This window comes from Tauraco erythrolophus, chromosome 1, assembly GCF_009769465.1.
Source record: "Tauraco erythrolophus isolate bTauEry1 chromosome 1, bTauEry1.pri, whole genome shotgun sequence".
NCBI lineage: Eukaryota > Metazoa > Chordata > Aves > Musophagiformes > Musophagidae > Tauraco > Tauraco erythrolophus.
Window position 1 is genome coordinate 129,195,795 of NC_141465.1, and position 15,836 is coordinate 129,211,630.

General features: G+C 43.4%; 1 protein-coding gene across 3 annotated transcripts in view; it reads left to right on the plus strand.

Annotated features, from left to right (window-relative positions):
* ANKRD42 (ankyrin repeat domain 42) overlaps positions 1-15,836 on the plus strand; it is an 18,923-nt gene continuing 3,087 nt past the window's right edge. For 2 of the 3 annotated variants that reach the window (XM_086622068.1, XM_086622077.1), the window contains exons 1-10: positions 1,335-1,858; positions 3,457-3,564; positions 4,156-4,275; positions 4,858-4,993; positions 8,420-8,620; positions 9,588-9,713; positions 11,567-11,672; positions 12,288-12,463; positions 12,869-12,995; positions 15,607-15,751. In XM_086622068.1, coding sequence (XP_086478194.1) covers positions 1,670-1,858; positions 3,457-3,564; positions 4,156-4,275; positions 4,858-4,993; positions 8,420-8,620; positions 9,588-9,713; positions 11,567-11,672; positions 12,288-12,463; positions 12,869-12,995; positions 15,607-15,751 — 1,434 coding nt within the window. In that variant the 5' untranslated portion in view covers positions 1,335-1,669. Of the gene's footprint in view, positions 331-477; positions 630-1,334; positions 1,859-3,456; positions 3,565-4,155; positions 4,276-4,857; positions 4,994-8,419; positions 8,621-9,587; positions 9,714-11,566; positions 11,673-12,287; positions 12,464-12,868; positions 12,996-15,606; positions 15,752-15,836 lie in introns of those variants that run through there. The other variant, XM_009992845.2, reaches the window with a different exon arrangement.

Here is a 15,836-nt window from a genome sequence, read left to right on the forward strand (position 1 = left end):
GAAACATGAATTAGGTGATCTCCCGAGGTCCCTTCCAAATGGAGTTGTTCTGTGTGTCTATGCTGCTGCTGTTGGTTCGTTTTGCAGGATGGAGTCCTGGTTGCTAACGGAAGCAGCGTTGTGCGGGGCAGCGATCCATCCTGCTGAGCTGGGGGAGGTGGAAGTGGAGCCATACACAGCCACAAGATCAAGTGGTGTGTTACAGCGTAGGGTGTGTTACTGTCAGCTGTGATTACTGAAACAGCTTCAGCCCTCTTTTCCTCTCTGTGGCAACCCCAGATCTGCCTGAGCACTACTGTCATGCTTCAGATTACATGAAAATAGGCACTGGTAAACGGCAAAGACTGTTTTTAAACGTATTTAGTGCTTTTTTACATATATCACAAACATGTTCGTGCGAGATCTCATTTATATTCTTTAATATTTTTTATCTCAGATTGCATAACAATTTTAATTACTACTGCCATTTCTTCACAGGCGGAGAAGCTGTGGCACTAATACCTTAAGACCTACATTTCCATGCTGGCTTCACTTGCAAAACTGCAGCTCACCTCTTCAAGACTTTGAACAGTGTGAAATCTTATCAGAATTAGTGCATTTTGGTACTGGAATGATGACTACTCCAGAAGGTGATTACTGATTGTTTTAGGTTCCTCTTATGCTTGGCTATATGACGTTACTCCCCTCAGCCATTAGATCTACTTACATCATGTATTTCTGCTCACAAGTTTTGGCAAGATAATCAAGATGTTGCAAAAGGGTTTGGATATGTGACCCCCATTGTTTCCAGTCACGTAATTAATTGGTGGAAAGGCCCAAAGGAGAAGACAGGTTATTTGATCCCACAGTCTGGTGATGATTTTTTTTTTTTTTTTGACCCTGCTTCTTCTACATAGAGAGTTCAATTCTGTGCTACTGAAGTCAAAGAAAATGCTACTGACTTTGGTGGGAGCAAAACACCAGGCTGCTAGCAGTGAACTGTTACAGAGCACTGCTGTAGTTCTAGCCAGAGAGCACTGCAGGATTACTAACATGATGTATATAGAACTGTTTTTCTACAGCAGCTTTAATTTTGGCATCAGCTTGTCCTGAAGCCGATCCGTGTTGCTCAGTCAAGAGCAATTACATGCTGTGCTCACTCAGGAAGGCTCTGGTGCCCTCCAGTGTGATATGCAGTGCTGTGCCAAGGCCTTAGGCTGCAGCAGCAGGAGCGTGGCCACGTGGAGCACCTGGGAAGTGGTGGCTGAGAGCTTGTTTGCCCAAGTGCAAAGCCTGCCTGGCGTCGTACTTGAAAATACGATTAATAAACGAGTTTGCAATGCCTACAGTTTCAGAAGAGAGCCCGTGTTGGGGTGGACCTGCTCTAACATTTGTATACGTAGAGGGACTAGCTCTGCTTTCTGCTCTTGCTGTGCTTCTTGTCATCTTCCTTCTGGATCTTACTCTTTTGGGCCCGTTCCTGGGGCTGCAGGGGGCATGGCTGTCCCAGGTTTTTGCATATTGCTCTGTTTCTGACAAACAGAACAGGTGACTTGGGATTCCTGCTGATACTGATCTCAATCTCATAGGTGACTCTGAACATTTTGGTGGGTTCCCGTGAAGCTGACAGCCTGATGTTTCTTTGATTCGTCACTTATTTTTTATCACTTAAATGTTGCTGAACTGACTAATGCCCTTTTATTTTTCCTCACTAGCTGTCAAGAAGAAGCAAAATTATAGTAGTGTACATGAGGCTGTGAAAGCTTGTGATGTAGAACAGCTTGCGTCAATGATAGCAAGTGGAGCCGGTATTAATGAGGTGGATTTAGTCCACAAATTCACACCGTTGCACTGTGCCGCACACTCTGGAAGTCTGGAGGTAAAACATTGTGTTAGTGTTCAAACACAGCAAGGTTTTTACAGGTTCGTGTTTTCCTTCTTTGGGAGAAGGTGGGCACAAAATTGTTAGCTTTGATCTGGCTAAATCAATAATCTCTGCCTGTTTTTGTGTTTTGTTGGGTTTTCTTTGTGGTGGGTTTTCTTTTTTTTTTTTTGCATTCACCAAGAGCAGAAGTACAGGAGTTTAGGTTTTTATTTTGCCCTTCTGAAGCCCCAGGCAGTTTATACAGTCAATGTTGCCAGATTTTACAAAATCAGTGATTTTCTTACTCTGAGCAAAGTGTGCCCTATGGTCTCCCTTCCAGACTCATGACCTTCTTTTGTCCCTATTGTGTTTTTCCCTTCTCTTGGGACACCTGGAAAATCCTGTAAGATATGTAAACTGCTCTGCAGGTGATTGAAACAGGTGAGAAGTGATATGAAAACATGTTCGTTCTGTTTAGGAACATCCTGTCCCATGCCTCCTTCTCTATAGAAATAGCCCTAATACATTTTGTTTTAATGAATAAAACTGTTTGATATTGACAGAGAAGTCAGCAGGTGCTTGCATGAAGGTTTTGAGCTTCCAGGAGGACTGAGCTGCTGTATTCAGCACAACGTTCACCTCGTTGCAGCCTCCTTGTACAATATTTGTAGCAATCTAACCTTGAAGCAACAAGACCATGAATAACCATGTAAATTCATGTCCCAAAGGAAAGAATGTAAAGATCTTGCTAAACTCAAGAAATAATAAGTGCAGTGCTGTTACTGAAACGTACAGAAACTGTCAAGAAAATGCTGCTCATCATGTTGTCAACTCAAAAAAACAGATTGCTTACCCACCCTTTTTTGCCTCTATAAATTCTACTATTTTTTATTTGAATCTCCTCCTTTGCCATCAATGTATTAGACTTTATTGAATTATCTGTCATCTATTCGTTGTTAAGCTCCTTCATGGAAAAGGTGGAGGAACCAGAGGCTGGCCTAACAGAAGATAATAAATCATAATAATATGTAATAAAAAGTTTTAACTGGTCCTCCAGCTGGTTTTGAATAGTCCATTAAGCTTTCCATTGCAAGCAGTAATATCTGCTTGAAAAAAGTGAATAAGCAAAACTAAGCTGTGGAAAGATGAGGAGAGAGGTGGGATTGCATACACTTAAGGAGCCTAATAAATTAAATGAGGCTTTAAATTTGGTTGATGGTATTTTTTCTGCCAGTGATTTTAGCTGGAATTCAAGTGAGCGTGTTTGCATTGTTTTTTTCCAGTGCTTTTACCTCCTGCCACGTGAATACTCTCACAGATTACATTTTAAATCTGGAAGAGTAAAATTAAGAAACTGTGCTGTAAAATCAATGCTAGGGTCTGAATTAGGTTATTTGCCCTTTTTGTACCCTTGGGTGAAACCTGGAAAGTGTAACTTACCTGTAACTTCCTAACGCACACGTACCTGGTCTGCTCTGGGGTGTCATATTTCCATAAGGAAGTATTCCGATGCTGTTTGGAAATGTAACGTCAACTGATAAAGTACAGTTGAAATGTGCCTCAGATGCATGGTAAGACTAGTTAAATAAACAGCTGTGGTTTTGGTTGAGCAGTGCCTTCACTGGTTGCTCTGGCATGGAGCCGATACGACACGCGTGACTGTCAGAGGCTGGACAGCAGCTCACCTCGCGGCTATCCGTGGCCAGGACGCCTGCATGCAGGTAGGCATAAATCACAGAATCATAGAATCATGGAATGGTTTGGGTTGGAAGGGACCTCAAAGATCATCTAGTTCCAACCCCCCTGCCATGGGCAGGGAAACTCTCCACTACACCAGGTTGCCTAAAGCCTCGTCCAACCTGACCTTGAACACTTCCAGGGGTGGAGCATCCACAGCTTCTCTGGGCAACCTGTTCCAGTGCCTCACCACCCTCATTGTGAAAAATTTCTTCCTTAGATCCAATCTATATCTCCCCTCTTTCAGTTTAAAGCCATTGCCCCTTGTCCTATCACTACACACCCTTGGAAAAAGTCCCTCACTCTCAAGTGAAAGTGAGTAGGGCAGACCTTCAGTTTGAACAAGAGAGCTCCTAACGGAGCTTGAGTATCTCATCTTGGTGTCTTTACATCTGGAATCAAGTCACTCTTGCAAAAACCAGTGCACTCATTTGCACTGTCTGTACAAACAGATTTATTTTATGAAGTGTCATTGCCTTGAGGTCAGCCCAGAGTTATCCTGCTGATCATCTCCCGTCATCCCACTAGGCAAGGTTTGCTTTTTCGGTTTGTCAACTGCTTTGCGTTTCTTTTAGGCTTTGCTAACCAACGGCGCAAACGCGGAAGCTCGGGATGACGGTGGCTGCACTCCGTCCCACTTGGCCGCAGCCCACGGGCAGTCTTACACCCTACAGACCATCCTGCGGAGCGGAGCGGTGAGAGACTTTCACGCGCGCTTCCCTAGCGCAGAGCCAAAGTCTGCCATCTTTTTGCACACAGAAGTCTCCCTAGATTAAACTGACATTTAGGACTGTAGCTTAATTACTGCTGGTATGGTCTTGTTGGTGAGTTTCCATGGTTTTTAATTGTAAGATACATAAGGGAAATGATCCAAAAATCTAGAGAATCAACAATGTGAGTAACCCACATTCTACTGAGAAAGTCATTAAATGAAGGTCAGGCAGCTGTGATTTTTTGCAATTGTACAAATCTTATAGTAAAAGAGACGTAAACTTTAAAAAAAAAAAATACAGATGCATATTTGAGGAACAGTGACCAATGCAGTGATAGAAGTATGTCTAAAAATACACCTTTTATGTGTGTATTATTTAAATAAAACTGAGAACCTGTGAAAAGTACCTGTCTTGAAATGGGAACTGCATACAGGGCAAATGACAGAAAGGTGTTTGGTTTGATTTCAGTAATTTAACACAATGAACAGCTGATTCCTGCTTACAAAATTTGCTTTGTGTCTAAGATTCATAAATGAAGGAATTCACCTGCTGCTTTCCTTTTAGAACGTAGATGTTTCAGACAGGAACGACTGGAAGCCTGTTCATTATGCTGCTTTCCATGGTCGCTTGGGGTGTTTACAGCTTCTGGTTAGATGGGGAGCGTGTGTAGATGATGTGGATAACAATGGAAACCTTCCAGGTACATCGGGATAAATCATACATTTTTTTAACCTTTGGTTTACAGTTGTGTGATATGATAATTATAGAAAATTCTAAGTAATTAGTGCACACCAGCAGCATTTGCTGTTTGATTCCATGCAATCAACATGGTGATGCCATTTTTATAACGATGGGGGAATTTATAAATTTATTTATAAATTTGTCGGTGACGGGATCCTGTTGACCTCCTGGTGCTGCCGGCAAGGATCAGAGCTTATGGGTGCTGGAATAGGGAGCAGGCTGAGCCTAGCTGGGAGCACTGTGTAGGTGGGCAGCACCTCCTGTGCGTGTGATGGAGCGCATGTGCCAGTCACAGGGAGAAGGACAGGTGGAGCAGGAGGCTGTTTCAGCTGCTCTGTGCTCCTTTTTGGATTTGTGCCAGGCTATGCCCGTGTGATCAGATTCTGACAGGTTCATAGGCAGATTTTTGTATCCCACTATTTCTTAACTGATTTGCCAACCCCCTTGTTCTCATTTACCTGTGATTTCTTCATCTCGATTTCTGGAATACCGGTATTCCGTATTGTCTGTAATCTGTACTCTTTTCAGAATCGTGAGTGTAGTCTCTGTAGCACAAAAAAGCAGGCAGTGTTTGTTCCTTGCTCTTCGTAGCTTCTCCAGTGTCCCTCTGCCTACCACACCATTGCCCTCAACATCCTCTGTAAGTTGAATGGTATTGTTCGTACCCTGTGTTCTCATTGCATCCTTTCCCTTTTAGCATTTTCTTTCTTATGGTTTGTCACATTATTTGTTCCAAATAGCGTATTTTTTTCTCTATAACTTTAGAGTTCCCTTTCATAAGGTCTTTTGCCCTCTTGTTAAGCACCACTTACCTGGTAAACTGATATCTGTGTTCTGTTTTGCAAACCTGGGTCTTGTTAAAGGACGTGAGGCTCTTGCATCCCCGCAGGAGATCTGGTGTGTTAGCAATAAGGGGTCATGATGTTAGGCACCCTGGTGGCAGTGTAGAAGGTAGCTTAATTTGCATTTGGGAACACTTCCCTGATAATAGACTTTTCTGGAGAGGTGGCAAATGCCAGCACAGTTCTACTTAAATGCTCTGTATATACTGGTTAGTAGAAAATTTGTTCTGTTGTTATTTTGACACCTACAGAGGCTTGATCCTCCAGCCTTTTTTCTGTTTTATTTGATCATATTATCATCCAAAAGAAAGAAAACACTTTGGAATGTTGCTAGTGAAAGATTAATAAAGTGGTGTGATGTACAGACCAGCTTTTCCTGAGCTTCTGAAACAGCGAAGTGACCTTAAATCATCTTTACATATTTCAACTTCAAGATTAGCTGGACAGCGATATAATTTTTCTTAACAGTATACTGAAAGAAATTTATCGAGGTTGCAGTGCCATCCATCTAGAACTTAGCTGCACTTTTTCCGTGTGTGTGTGTTACAGTAGAAGTTTTAATTACCTATAGCATACTAATTTTGGGGAAGAACTGTGGCTCATTCAGTGCACAGAATGGGCTGCGCTCATTAATTCAACATTTTGTTTTCTCTCTGTATTTGGTTTTTGGCCATATTTGTGTTTCATTTTTTGCTCGCTAGTTAAACCTGTTCTCAATATAATATTAATTTAATCAAAGTGTGACATCTGAATTTTTCAAAGACACTATTTTTTCACTCACCACTGGGAGAAGGGTGAGTAGTGCTAGCCTGATTTCTACAAAAGGTGAGATGGAACACAGAGGAGTTGCGATACCAACACCAACTACCCGCTGCCCGTTTGTGATGCCCGAGAGAAGGTTTTTCAAAGTTCTCAGCATTAAGCTGTATGTTTTGTGTTAACATCACAGTACTGTATGGCACAGTTATGTGTTGGGCACTACCTGCTACGAAACACACAGGTTAAAAACCACCTTTGAAAAGTTCCTGTACGTGTCTTGCACAGCATCCCACTGAAACTGTGCAAGAAGACACGGACAGAATACAACTGTTTAATCTGTTTTCACCTTGCCATCTTTGCTGCAGAAAACGTCGAGTTTTTCTCACCATTTTCTGCAAAGGGCAGACATCTGATTAAAAAAAAAAAAGTTTCATCCCAAAAGGTGAAGTTTTATCCCTGAGATTCCTGGTGTCTGAAAGTGGCTTCGTAAGGGCTGAGTCAATTTTTCACCAAGTGACTAGTAATCAGTACCTACTTTTAAGAAGGTACCTCTTCTTTTCACTTCTCCCTGGGTAAGTAACTCACTGAATATAATTAAGACAATTGGAAAAACTGCCCTGATTTTAGTGAAGCTCAGATTTTATCATGTTTAATTTTAGCAATCACGTGTACCTAAGTATCGTCGTCTTGCCATAAAACGAAATCCACCATCTTTTAGAACAGTGACGCTCTGGAAAGCTGTGGATGGTTTGCAATAGAGAACTTTCCAGCCAAAATTAACTTAAATGACTTTTTTTTTTTTTTGGTCCTGGGTACATTGTTTATTAACTATGAAGATGATGCGATTCTTACATGGAGACAAAGTAATCCTTTTGCCTTTAGAACATCAGCCAGCTTTTACAGAGCATTTTCATGGAGTGATAACACATAATAAGCATTTATTTGGCAACTTTTTCCCTTTAAAAGGACTAGAGAATACTAATAATTTCAAAATAATGAGCATGTGTTTTGTACCTCTTACTTTGTTGTAGGCCTAGCAGTCTAGTGTTAATTAACTAATCCTCAGCATAGCCTAAAGGACAGGGGAGGAAACACTTGACCCCCACAGGGAAGTAGTCACTGCTGTGGTGAGGTGGAGCAGCTCCTGTGGGCAGCAACTGCCTACAACAGTTGAAGGAAAAACATTTATATTGGAAGCAGTGTGAATAGAAGCCTCTGTCATGGGATGTGCCTTCAAATACTTTATCCAGTAAAGTGAATGTCCCTGTCCTCGTTTTATAGGTGGGGTAACTGAGCGTGTGATGCAACTTGTTCGTGGGGGCACAGTAGCGGTGGGACTAAAGCAGAAATGGCATTAACTCCTAATCAAGGGCACCCCTTGCTGGCCCTCTGTGATGAGCATCCCTAGGACAGTGACGTCAGACAGCTGCTGAGGAGGGAGATTTTTGTCCGTGGGGAAGATGAGACCCCAGCGGCGTGCTCTCCTGGCTGGCGCTCTGTGGTCTCTTGGTAGTGTTGTGTTGTTGTCTGCAATCAGCTCTGCCACGGAATCTCCTTTGCAGATCCTCTCCTAGACTCTTTTATCTCCTCTGATAGAGCTGAACTCAGTCCTGGACAGGAGCTGAGCATCCCCTGTCTAGCTGAGGCTGCTCCCACTTGTTGCGCCGTGTTGGGTGGCACAAGTGCTGGTAGATGAGCTGGATGAAAACAGCAGTGAGAAGACTGCTTTCTTGGTGGGCAGCAGTGCTCTGCTCTAACGTGCTTTGTTTCACCCTGTGCTGTAGCTCATCGGGCAGCAATGGAAGGACACTTGCATTGCTTTAAGTTCTTGGTGAGTAAAATGGCCAGTGTCACGCACACACTGAAAGCCAGGAATGACCAAGGAGAGACTCCAAGGGACTTGGCTGAGCGGTTCTATAAAGATAACGTTCTGCAATATATTGACAGTGTGGAAAAAGAGGAGGAGCATCCAGAGACACAGGAAGGTGAGTATGGGTCAAGATACTGTTAAAATAGTCATCGTAATTCTATAGAAATGCTTCATTCTGGAAACTTGCATGAGCAGAAGTAAAAACATTTAAATTACAATGCAAGGAAGAGCCGTTCCTTTCAATACTTGCTGCACTTACTGATGGCTCAGCGTGATTTTGTAAGTGTCTTAGGTTTACTCATTATTGAAATAAAACTTGTCACACAATGTTGCACTATGCATAGCAAGTTATCCATGTTCTCAGATTCCAGTAGACAGGCAGATGAGCTGTAAAATTTTCCTGAGTTTTCAGATTTGCCTGCTCAGAATCCCTTACTCACCTTGAGTAGCAACTTGGCCTGGGAATGTCTCACTGAAATCAAAGTTACTTGCTAACCAGCAATACTACTGCGGTCAGAACGGCCGAAGGGTGCAGGTGTGGCAAGGTCTGTAGGGAGAACCTTCAACAGAGCAAGGATGTGAGAGCTGCACCTTCAGCCCTCTGCTTTTTCCAGGCACTTACTGTCCTTATCTGCTAGTCTTTTTTCATTCGACATAGAGGTATAGATGTCAGTACTCCTCGTCTATAAAAATAACTAGAAAAATCAAATTGTCTGTATGGGCAGTTTTTAAGCAAGAAGAAGTAAAATAGTTTATATATTTGGTTAGATTGTGGAACTGAAAATAGGCAAATGACTCCAGCTGACACCAGTAATACAACATCAACCGTAAAACAGAGGTATTGCAGGTTTATGAAATTAATCTCTTCACTGCATGAGACGCCTGTACTCCTAACCAGGACATGTTAAGTCAGGTCCAGGATGAGCAATGCCAGTTATGCAGCTGCATTTTAACGGGTTAGGAGTGCATTAACCTTGCTAACTACAGCTGTGGAGTGCCCGTGCAGAAGTTGCTGAGAGACAAATGCCCGTGTGTCTAGAACTACTGGCATCTGTTTGGAAACATCTGCGTTTCATTTTCAGCTGTGACTTTCCCAGCTCATGGCGCTGCTTCCAAAGGGGACTTGCTAGTGCTTAGAAGATTAGTGAGAAGTGGAGTAATCAATATTAATGAGCGGGATGATAAGGGATCCACTCTCATGCACAAAGGTCAGTAATTATGATCTGTGTTTCAGCTTGTTCCTGTTTGCTGCTGGCTTGTTTACTTAGTTTTTCAAGTGGCTGCTCATCAGGTAAACTTCATGAAAAACAGCATCTCATTTCCTGAGGGCTCGAAAGGGCAACCCTGAACAACATAATTTGTGATTTATTGTGTGTAGGTGTCACTTTAAAACAAAATAAGCAAGCTGAAGTTGAGAAAGAAAAGTTAAAAGAGAAAACAGCATCTAAACTGAAAACTAAATAGTATTTTTTTTTTTATGAAGTGAGATGTGACTTTTAGAAACATTGGCTAACGAGGTATAAGAGTGATCTGTGTTGTGGCCTGGGCCTTTATTTACTGAACATGTTGGTGCTGTGGAGATGTGTTGTAAAAACCACAGCAAAGTCATTTGGTAGGACACTGTGAAGGAAGGTAAGCTTCTCGTATCTAACCCCTTGATACATAGTGCAGTGCTAGCATTACAGAGAAATGGTCCTCTGGTGTTTGAGGGTTTCAGAGTGATGTCTGGAGGAACAGGAGAGGAAAGAAAGAGGGAGATATTGTAATATGCTTTTAACACTGTATTTCCCACATTTCTTCATTAGTAGATATGATTGGTAGAATTTTAAAAATATAATTAAAGTTCTCATTATAGAAATTGATATGTATTGATTTTAAAAGTGTTTTCTACATTCTTTCCCACCCTCTTTTCTTGGAGTGGTGCTGACCTACAATTGTTTCATCCCCAATCTTTACATGCAGTGCTGGTGTTATGGGGAAATACTATGGCTGATTGTAATCTCATTTCCTTATCTCAGTAAGAAAACAAATATGGCAAACTTCCACAGAGGGGGCTGTCAAGAAATTGATTTATTCTTCCTTGAGAAAAACAGCCTGCAGGTTTCAGCTAGACATGCCAAATACCATCTTCCATATGCGAGACATTGTTCCTGGCACCGTGTGGTATGAGCAATAGCCACGCCAGATCATATGACTGGGCAAAGCTGTTGTGTTAAGCTGCAGCTGGGAAGTGTTGCCTTGAGTGTCTGGCCCAAGAAATGACGTACCTACAGCCCCAGCACAAAGACCTGGCTTCTCTCCTCCGTCAGACAGCACCACACACCACAGATCGGGGCAACCAGCTGTGTCTGATACATGGGAGCATGAAGACACAGGGAGGTGACAGTGCTGTGCTGCAGATCATAGAATCATAGAATCACAGAATGGTTTGGGTTGGAAGGGACCTCAAAGATCATCTAGTTCCAACCCCCCTGCCATGGGCAGGAAAACCCTCCACTACACCAGGTTGCCCAAAGCCTCATCCAACCTGGCCTTGAACACTCCCGGGGATGGGGCATCTACAACTTCTCTGGGCAACCTGTTCCAGTGCCTCACCACCCTCTGAGTGAAATTTCTTCCTTATATCCAATCTAAATCTCCTCTCTTTCAGTTTAAATCCATTGCCCCTTGTCCTATCACTACATGCCCTTCTAACAAGTCCCTCTCCAGATCTCTGACATACAGGCCTTACTGCAAGACAGCGTGAGGCAGCAGCTATTTGCATGTCTCATGCTCAGCATGAGAGACTGGGCAACTTTAACTCATATCCAGGAACATTTGTCAGTAAATTTCTGGAACTAGAAAGAGTCACAAAACCACATTGTGTGATCTTCCCCTAGATTGTGTGTACCCATGTGACTTGAGCATCTTTAAATATAGGCTTCCCTTGAAATAGTATCTCCTCTGTGGTGTCTTAGTGAACCCAACCTCTGGCATGTTGAATAATGACAAGAGGGGACGTTTTAGGTTTGAAACCGTTCAGTTGCATACATCTGACTGGTGTGCACCTTCCTTCCCTTAGCTGCCGGACAGGGGCATATCCATTGCTTGCAGTGGTTGATTGAAATGGGAGCTGACTGTGACATTACCAATGATGCTGGAGAGACTCCAAAGGATGTAGCCAAGAGGTAGCAGCACATATCCTGTAGCTCTGTCATTTATTTACTTACTATTTATATATCGAGATCGTGTCAGCTTTGTTGGAATTAATCCTGATTTTCAGTGATGGAGCAAGAACAGATCAGGCCCATCAATTCCAGCTCTGAGTGATAAGCAAAGCTATATCAAAGCTATAAAAGGTTTTAATTTTCACTTAATTTAATGTATTATTTTTTTTAGCAAGGTCAGACATAAAAGATGAAAACTAGCTGGTCTGCAAAAGGAAAGTTGTGAGCCAGCATGCTCTAGCTGTACAAAGTAAATGAGAACTAGCAAAGGCCAGCTGATTTTTGCATTAATAAAAATAATACAGTTTCTGATGATATTCAATTAAGAAAACCTGCAAAGGAAAAGATACCTCTCTTGTGGGAGTCATAAGATTTCACTGAGGCAGAGCTCATGCCATCAGAATACTACAAAAAGCAGATTAGCTGCTCATAGTTTGTGTACCAGCGCTTCTTTTAATCCTGAAACTCCCTACAATAAACGGGAAAATGAAGAGTTGCAGAGAGTTTCTATCATATGTGGGGAGCATTTCCAGATGATGGAGATATTTCAGTGCAGATTAACTGTTCTCTCTGCAGATTTTCCCAACAGGCAGCTGCGGAACTTTTGACACAAAGAACTGGAGACAGTAACTCTAGTGATGAAGAACTAGATGCAAACAACATAAAGTTTTTTGAAAGACATGGTGTGGAAGGGAGTACAGATAGCAAAGAAGATTTAACCCTGGATAAAACAGAGAAAAGGAATGCACGCAGTAAGCACTGTCTTTCCATCACTCCTTATTTGAAAAAGTTGGTCTCATAATAGTCCTAGTTACACAGTTTCTGCCAACTGCTGTGACTTCTGTATTGTGAGATGAGATAATTGACAGGGTATCTGTAGCACTGTGCATTTAAACAAATTATGAAAAATTAGAAAGCATAGCAGAGGGCAATCAGAACGTAATTGTTACGTTGTTTTAATCCAGGTTGGTGAAACCATATTGGATTGCTACTTGTTTTTGAGATCTGTTTGCTGTGTGGGTGTCAGGTGTAGCTCAGTGTTTGCTGAGCAGTGTGATTTCTGCTCTGTGCTTGTGAGACTTTTTTCCAGACTATTGGATTCCAGCATGACTGTTTTCTCCATGCATTGTACCTACCTGGAGAGCTCTGTCTTACAGTAAGGGCCTATCGCAAGATTCAAGAACTTCAGCAACTTCTAGAAATTGCCTACAGCAACTACAGACAGCTAGGAGGAATAACTGAGGAGGAGAAGATGATGAAAAAAGAAGAAAGGAAATTTAAGAAGTAAGGTTAACTTGCTCTGCTGATGTTTAACTCTGTGAGGGCCCTTTTAAAGCCGCCTTTAACAACTTACACTCGAGTCGTTTTGGCCATTCTGCCTTTTCCACTTAGCAGCTTTACCCAGGCCAAAAAGAAACAGACTCCAGCAATTTGACCGTTTCTAGACTTCCGCCACCATGATCAGCCCCACAGCACAACACAAGTGCAAGATTATCTGTTCAACCTTCAGGTTTTCCTGCAGTGTATGTGCAGTAGGTCTAATAGGTCCTGGCTGTTTTGTTTGCATTGAGGATGCCAAATACATGTACGCACTTTAATAAATCTGAAAAAATGGCATTAGCCTTGGCATGGCTTGGATGGCAGTGCATATACAGAGAAATTATTCAGTGACCTGCTACATTTCTGTGTCAAGGGCAATATATTTCTATGCTCAAGAAAGCATTAGCTCATATCCAGAGGACAGGAGAAAGAAATCTCAGCATACCTGCCCTTGCACGTGAAGCGCTTTTCATAATGTCTGTCTGATTCTCAGGGTCCCCATTAAAGGAAAAGGTTCTGTTAGACTGGTCAGGTGATTTGATGGGCACATTGTCTAAGTTTCAAAGAAAAACCCTTCTAATCATCAAAGATTAAGTTCTTAAATAATAATGCAGCCCTGTTTCCACCTCTACCTGTCAAAGATTTGGCTACCAACCATTCTCAGTCTCTCTGGATAACCACGCCTGGTGTGTGTTTGGGCCACCCCAGACCACTGTCTTTATTTGGTCCCTGAGAGGAGACTCTATCCAGAGGGCTTGCCTGCCGTCAGTAAGACAGCAGACTGACCAGTCTGTAGCTCTGGAGCAGGTAATAGGTGTCACAGATTGGAATTAAGCAGTTCATTTTATGACCGTATAGGAGTCCAGAAACTGAGGTCAGGGTTTCTTTTGGTTCCAGATCACTCTTTGACTCAGCCCAGGCTGAAAGTCCATCTTCCTTCACTTGATACGTCTGCAATGTAGATATCTGCTTCCGAGCTAGTTACCTTGAGTGCCTTTTTAGACCTGGAGAGGTGTAGGCACCTTGAGGGCATGATTAAACACGTACTTCAGGACAAGAGTCATAATTTCTAGGAGTGTCTTTCCTGGCTTTCAAGGAGAGTGACCAGCTCAGATGTTGATGCTTACACTGGAAGGTCAGAGCAATCTGTTTGCAATGATGGAAAAGTCACAGTTGACTAATGGCAGAAATTAGGGTTCATTTTGGGTAGGGCAGCTACTCAAAAGCCAGCAGTGCCTATTAGAGGGCTCTGATAAGGCTCTTTAAGGGATTTTTCTTTCTCTGGTATGCGGGGCTAAACTAGAAAAACAGCAATTGTGAGGATCTCTGAAGGGTCTCTGTCACCTGTGGAGACCAAAAAAAAATCCCTAGCTCCACACTCGCCCTTTGACTCTCAGAGTACTTACCTACCCTTCTCAGGGCACCCACCTGCGGATAAATCCCAAGATGCTTGCATCATATGCCAGAAAACCTCATTATTTGGAAATATTTAATGACAACATGATTTTGCTAGATGAAAAGCAGGACTTGCCACTTGGGAAGGCCACTCTAGCAGGTTTTGCAGACTTCTGCTTTAGTCCAGGTTTTCTGGCTGTGAGAGGCCTGGTGTGAAGCACTATGCAGTGCTTTGACCGGGCTGCATTGCATGGAAGAAATTGGCACACGGTTTTGGAGCTGTGTCCCGTTCATCTGAAGCATGTGAGAAGTCAGCCTGTGCCCCCGGGCAGTGAGTTCCCTGGCAAGCACTGGCCGTTCTTATAGTGCCAGCGAGGCTGATGCAGCCTGGTAGCCTTGGGCTGCGCGGGTCAGGAATACTGCAGTTTGGGAAATGCAGTAGCTTTTGCCGAGAGCTTTCCTGCCGTGCTCTCGGAATCCACAGGGCAGACGTCTCCCTTCTCCTTTTACCAATCTTTCATCTCTGTAGCTGCGCTAATTCGTCCTGGTACAGAGGAGAGCCAGCTCAACTCCAGATGACTCCGTTGCTGAGGTCAGTTGTTGTTATAATAAGAATCCATGTGAATTATGTCTCAGCTCACCAGTTCCAGGAATCTCAATTAATTTAGGAGCCGTTGTGGGTGTGACCGGTGAGATCTTGTACAAGTGTTTATCAGGCAGTGCTTCAGTTTCCCTTCAGTAAGTGTCATACAGGCTGTCGTTTGAGTATTCCTCACCTGTGGCTAAGGCCATCGATGGAAAGGGTGTAGAGGCACCAGATGTACACGAAGAAGCTGCCCCTGACCTCTCCAGAATCCCAGTTTTACGCTTTTTCACCGTTTCATACTAATCTTTTTTGCTTCTGGGCACTTCTCCCTCCTCCGCAGCTAGATGGCCCTGGTGTCGGGCTCGGTGCGTGGGAAGGCGGCTCCATCTGGTGGTCAGAGTGCGCTGAGCAAAGAAGGACAATCGGCTTTTCGGAGCTGAGACAATGGGTCTTGAGCCAAGAGCACGCTGCGGTGGGGGGTACTGCACTGCTTTCTGCTGTGACTAACCTGTTCCTTAGCAAAGGCCCAGGACCACGAGGAGTAGCCAGGTGCCACTGGCTTCATGCTCAGCTTGTCTCCTTGGCTTTTGGCAGGGCTGTGAAGGAGCTGGAGGCCCAGCTGGAATACGAGCGAGTCAGGCGGGAGAAGCTGGAGAGCCAGCTGGATGGCTACCGTGCTGAGATAAGCCACCTTAGAGAGAGCCTGGAGAAAACCCGTGTCCCCCCTGCTCTCCCTGTGGTGAGTGCCACGTGAACTCCCCCAACGTGGAGGACAGAGGCAGCCACCTATTGCTTGTGCGTGTTTGTTCTCCCTAAGATTCCCA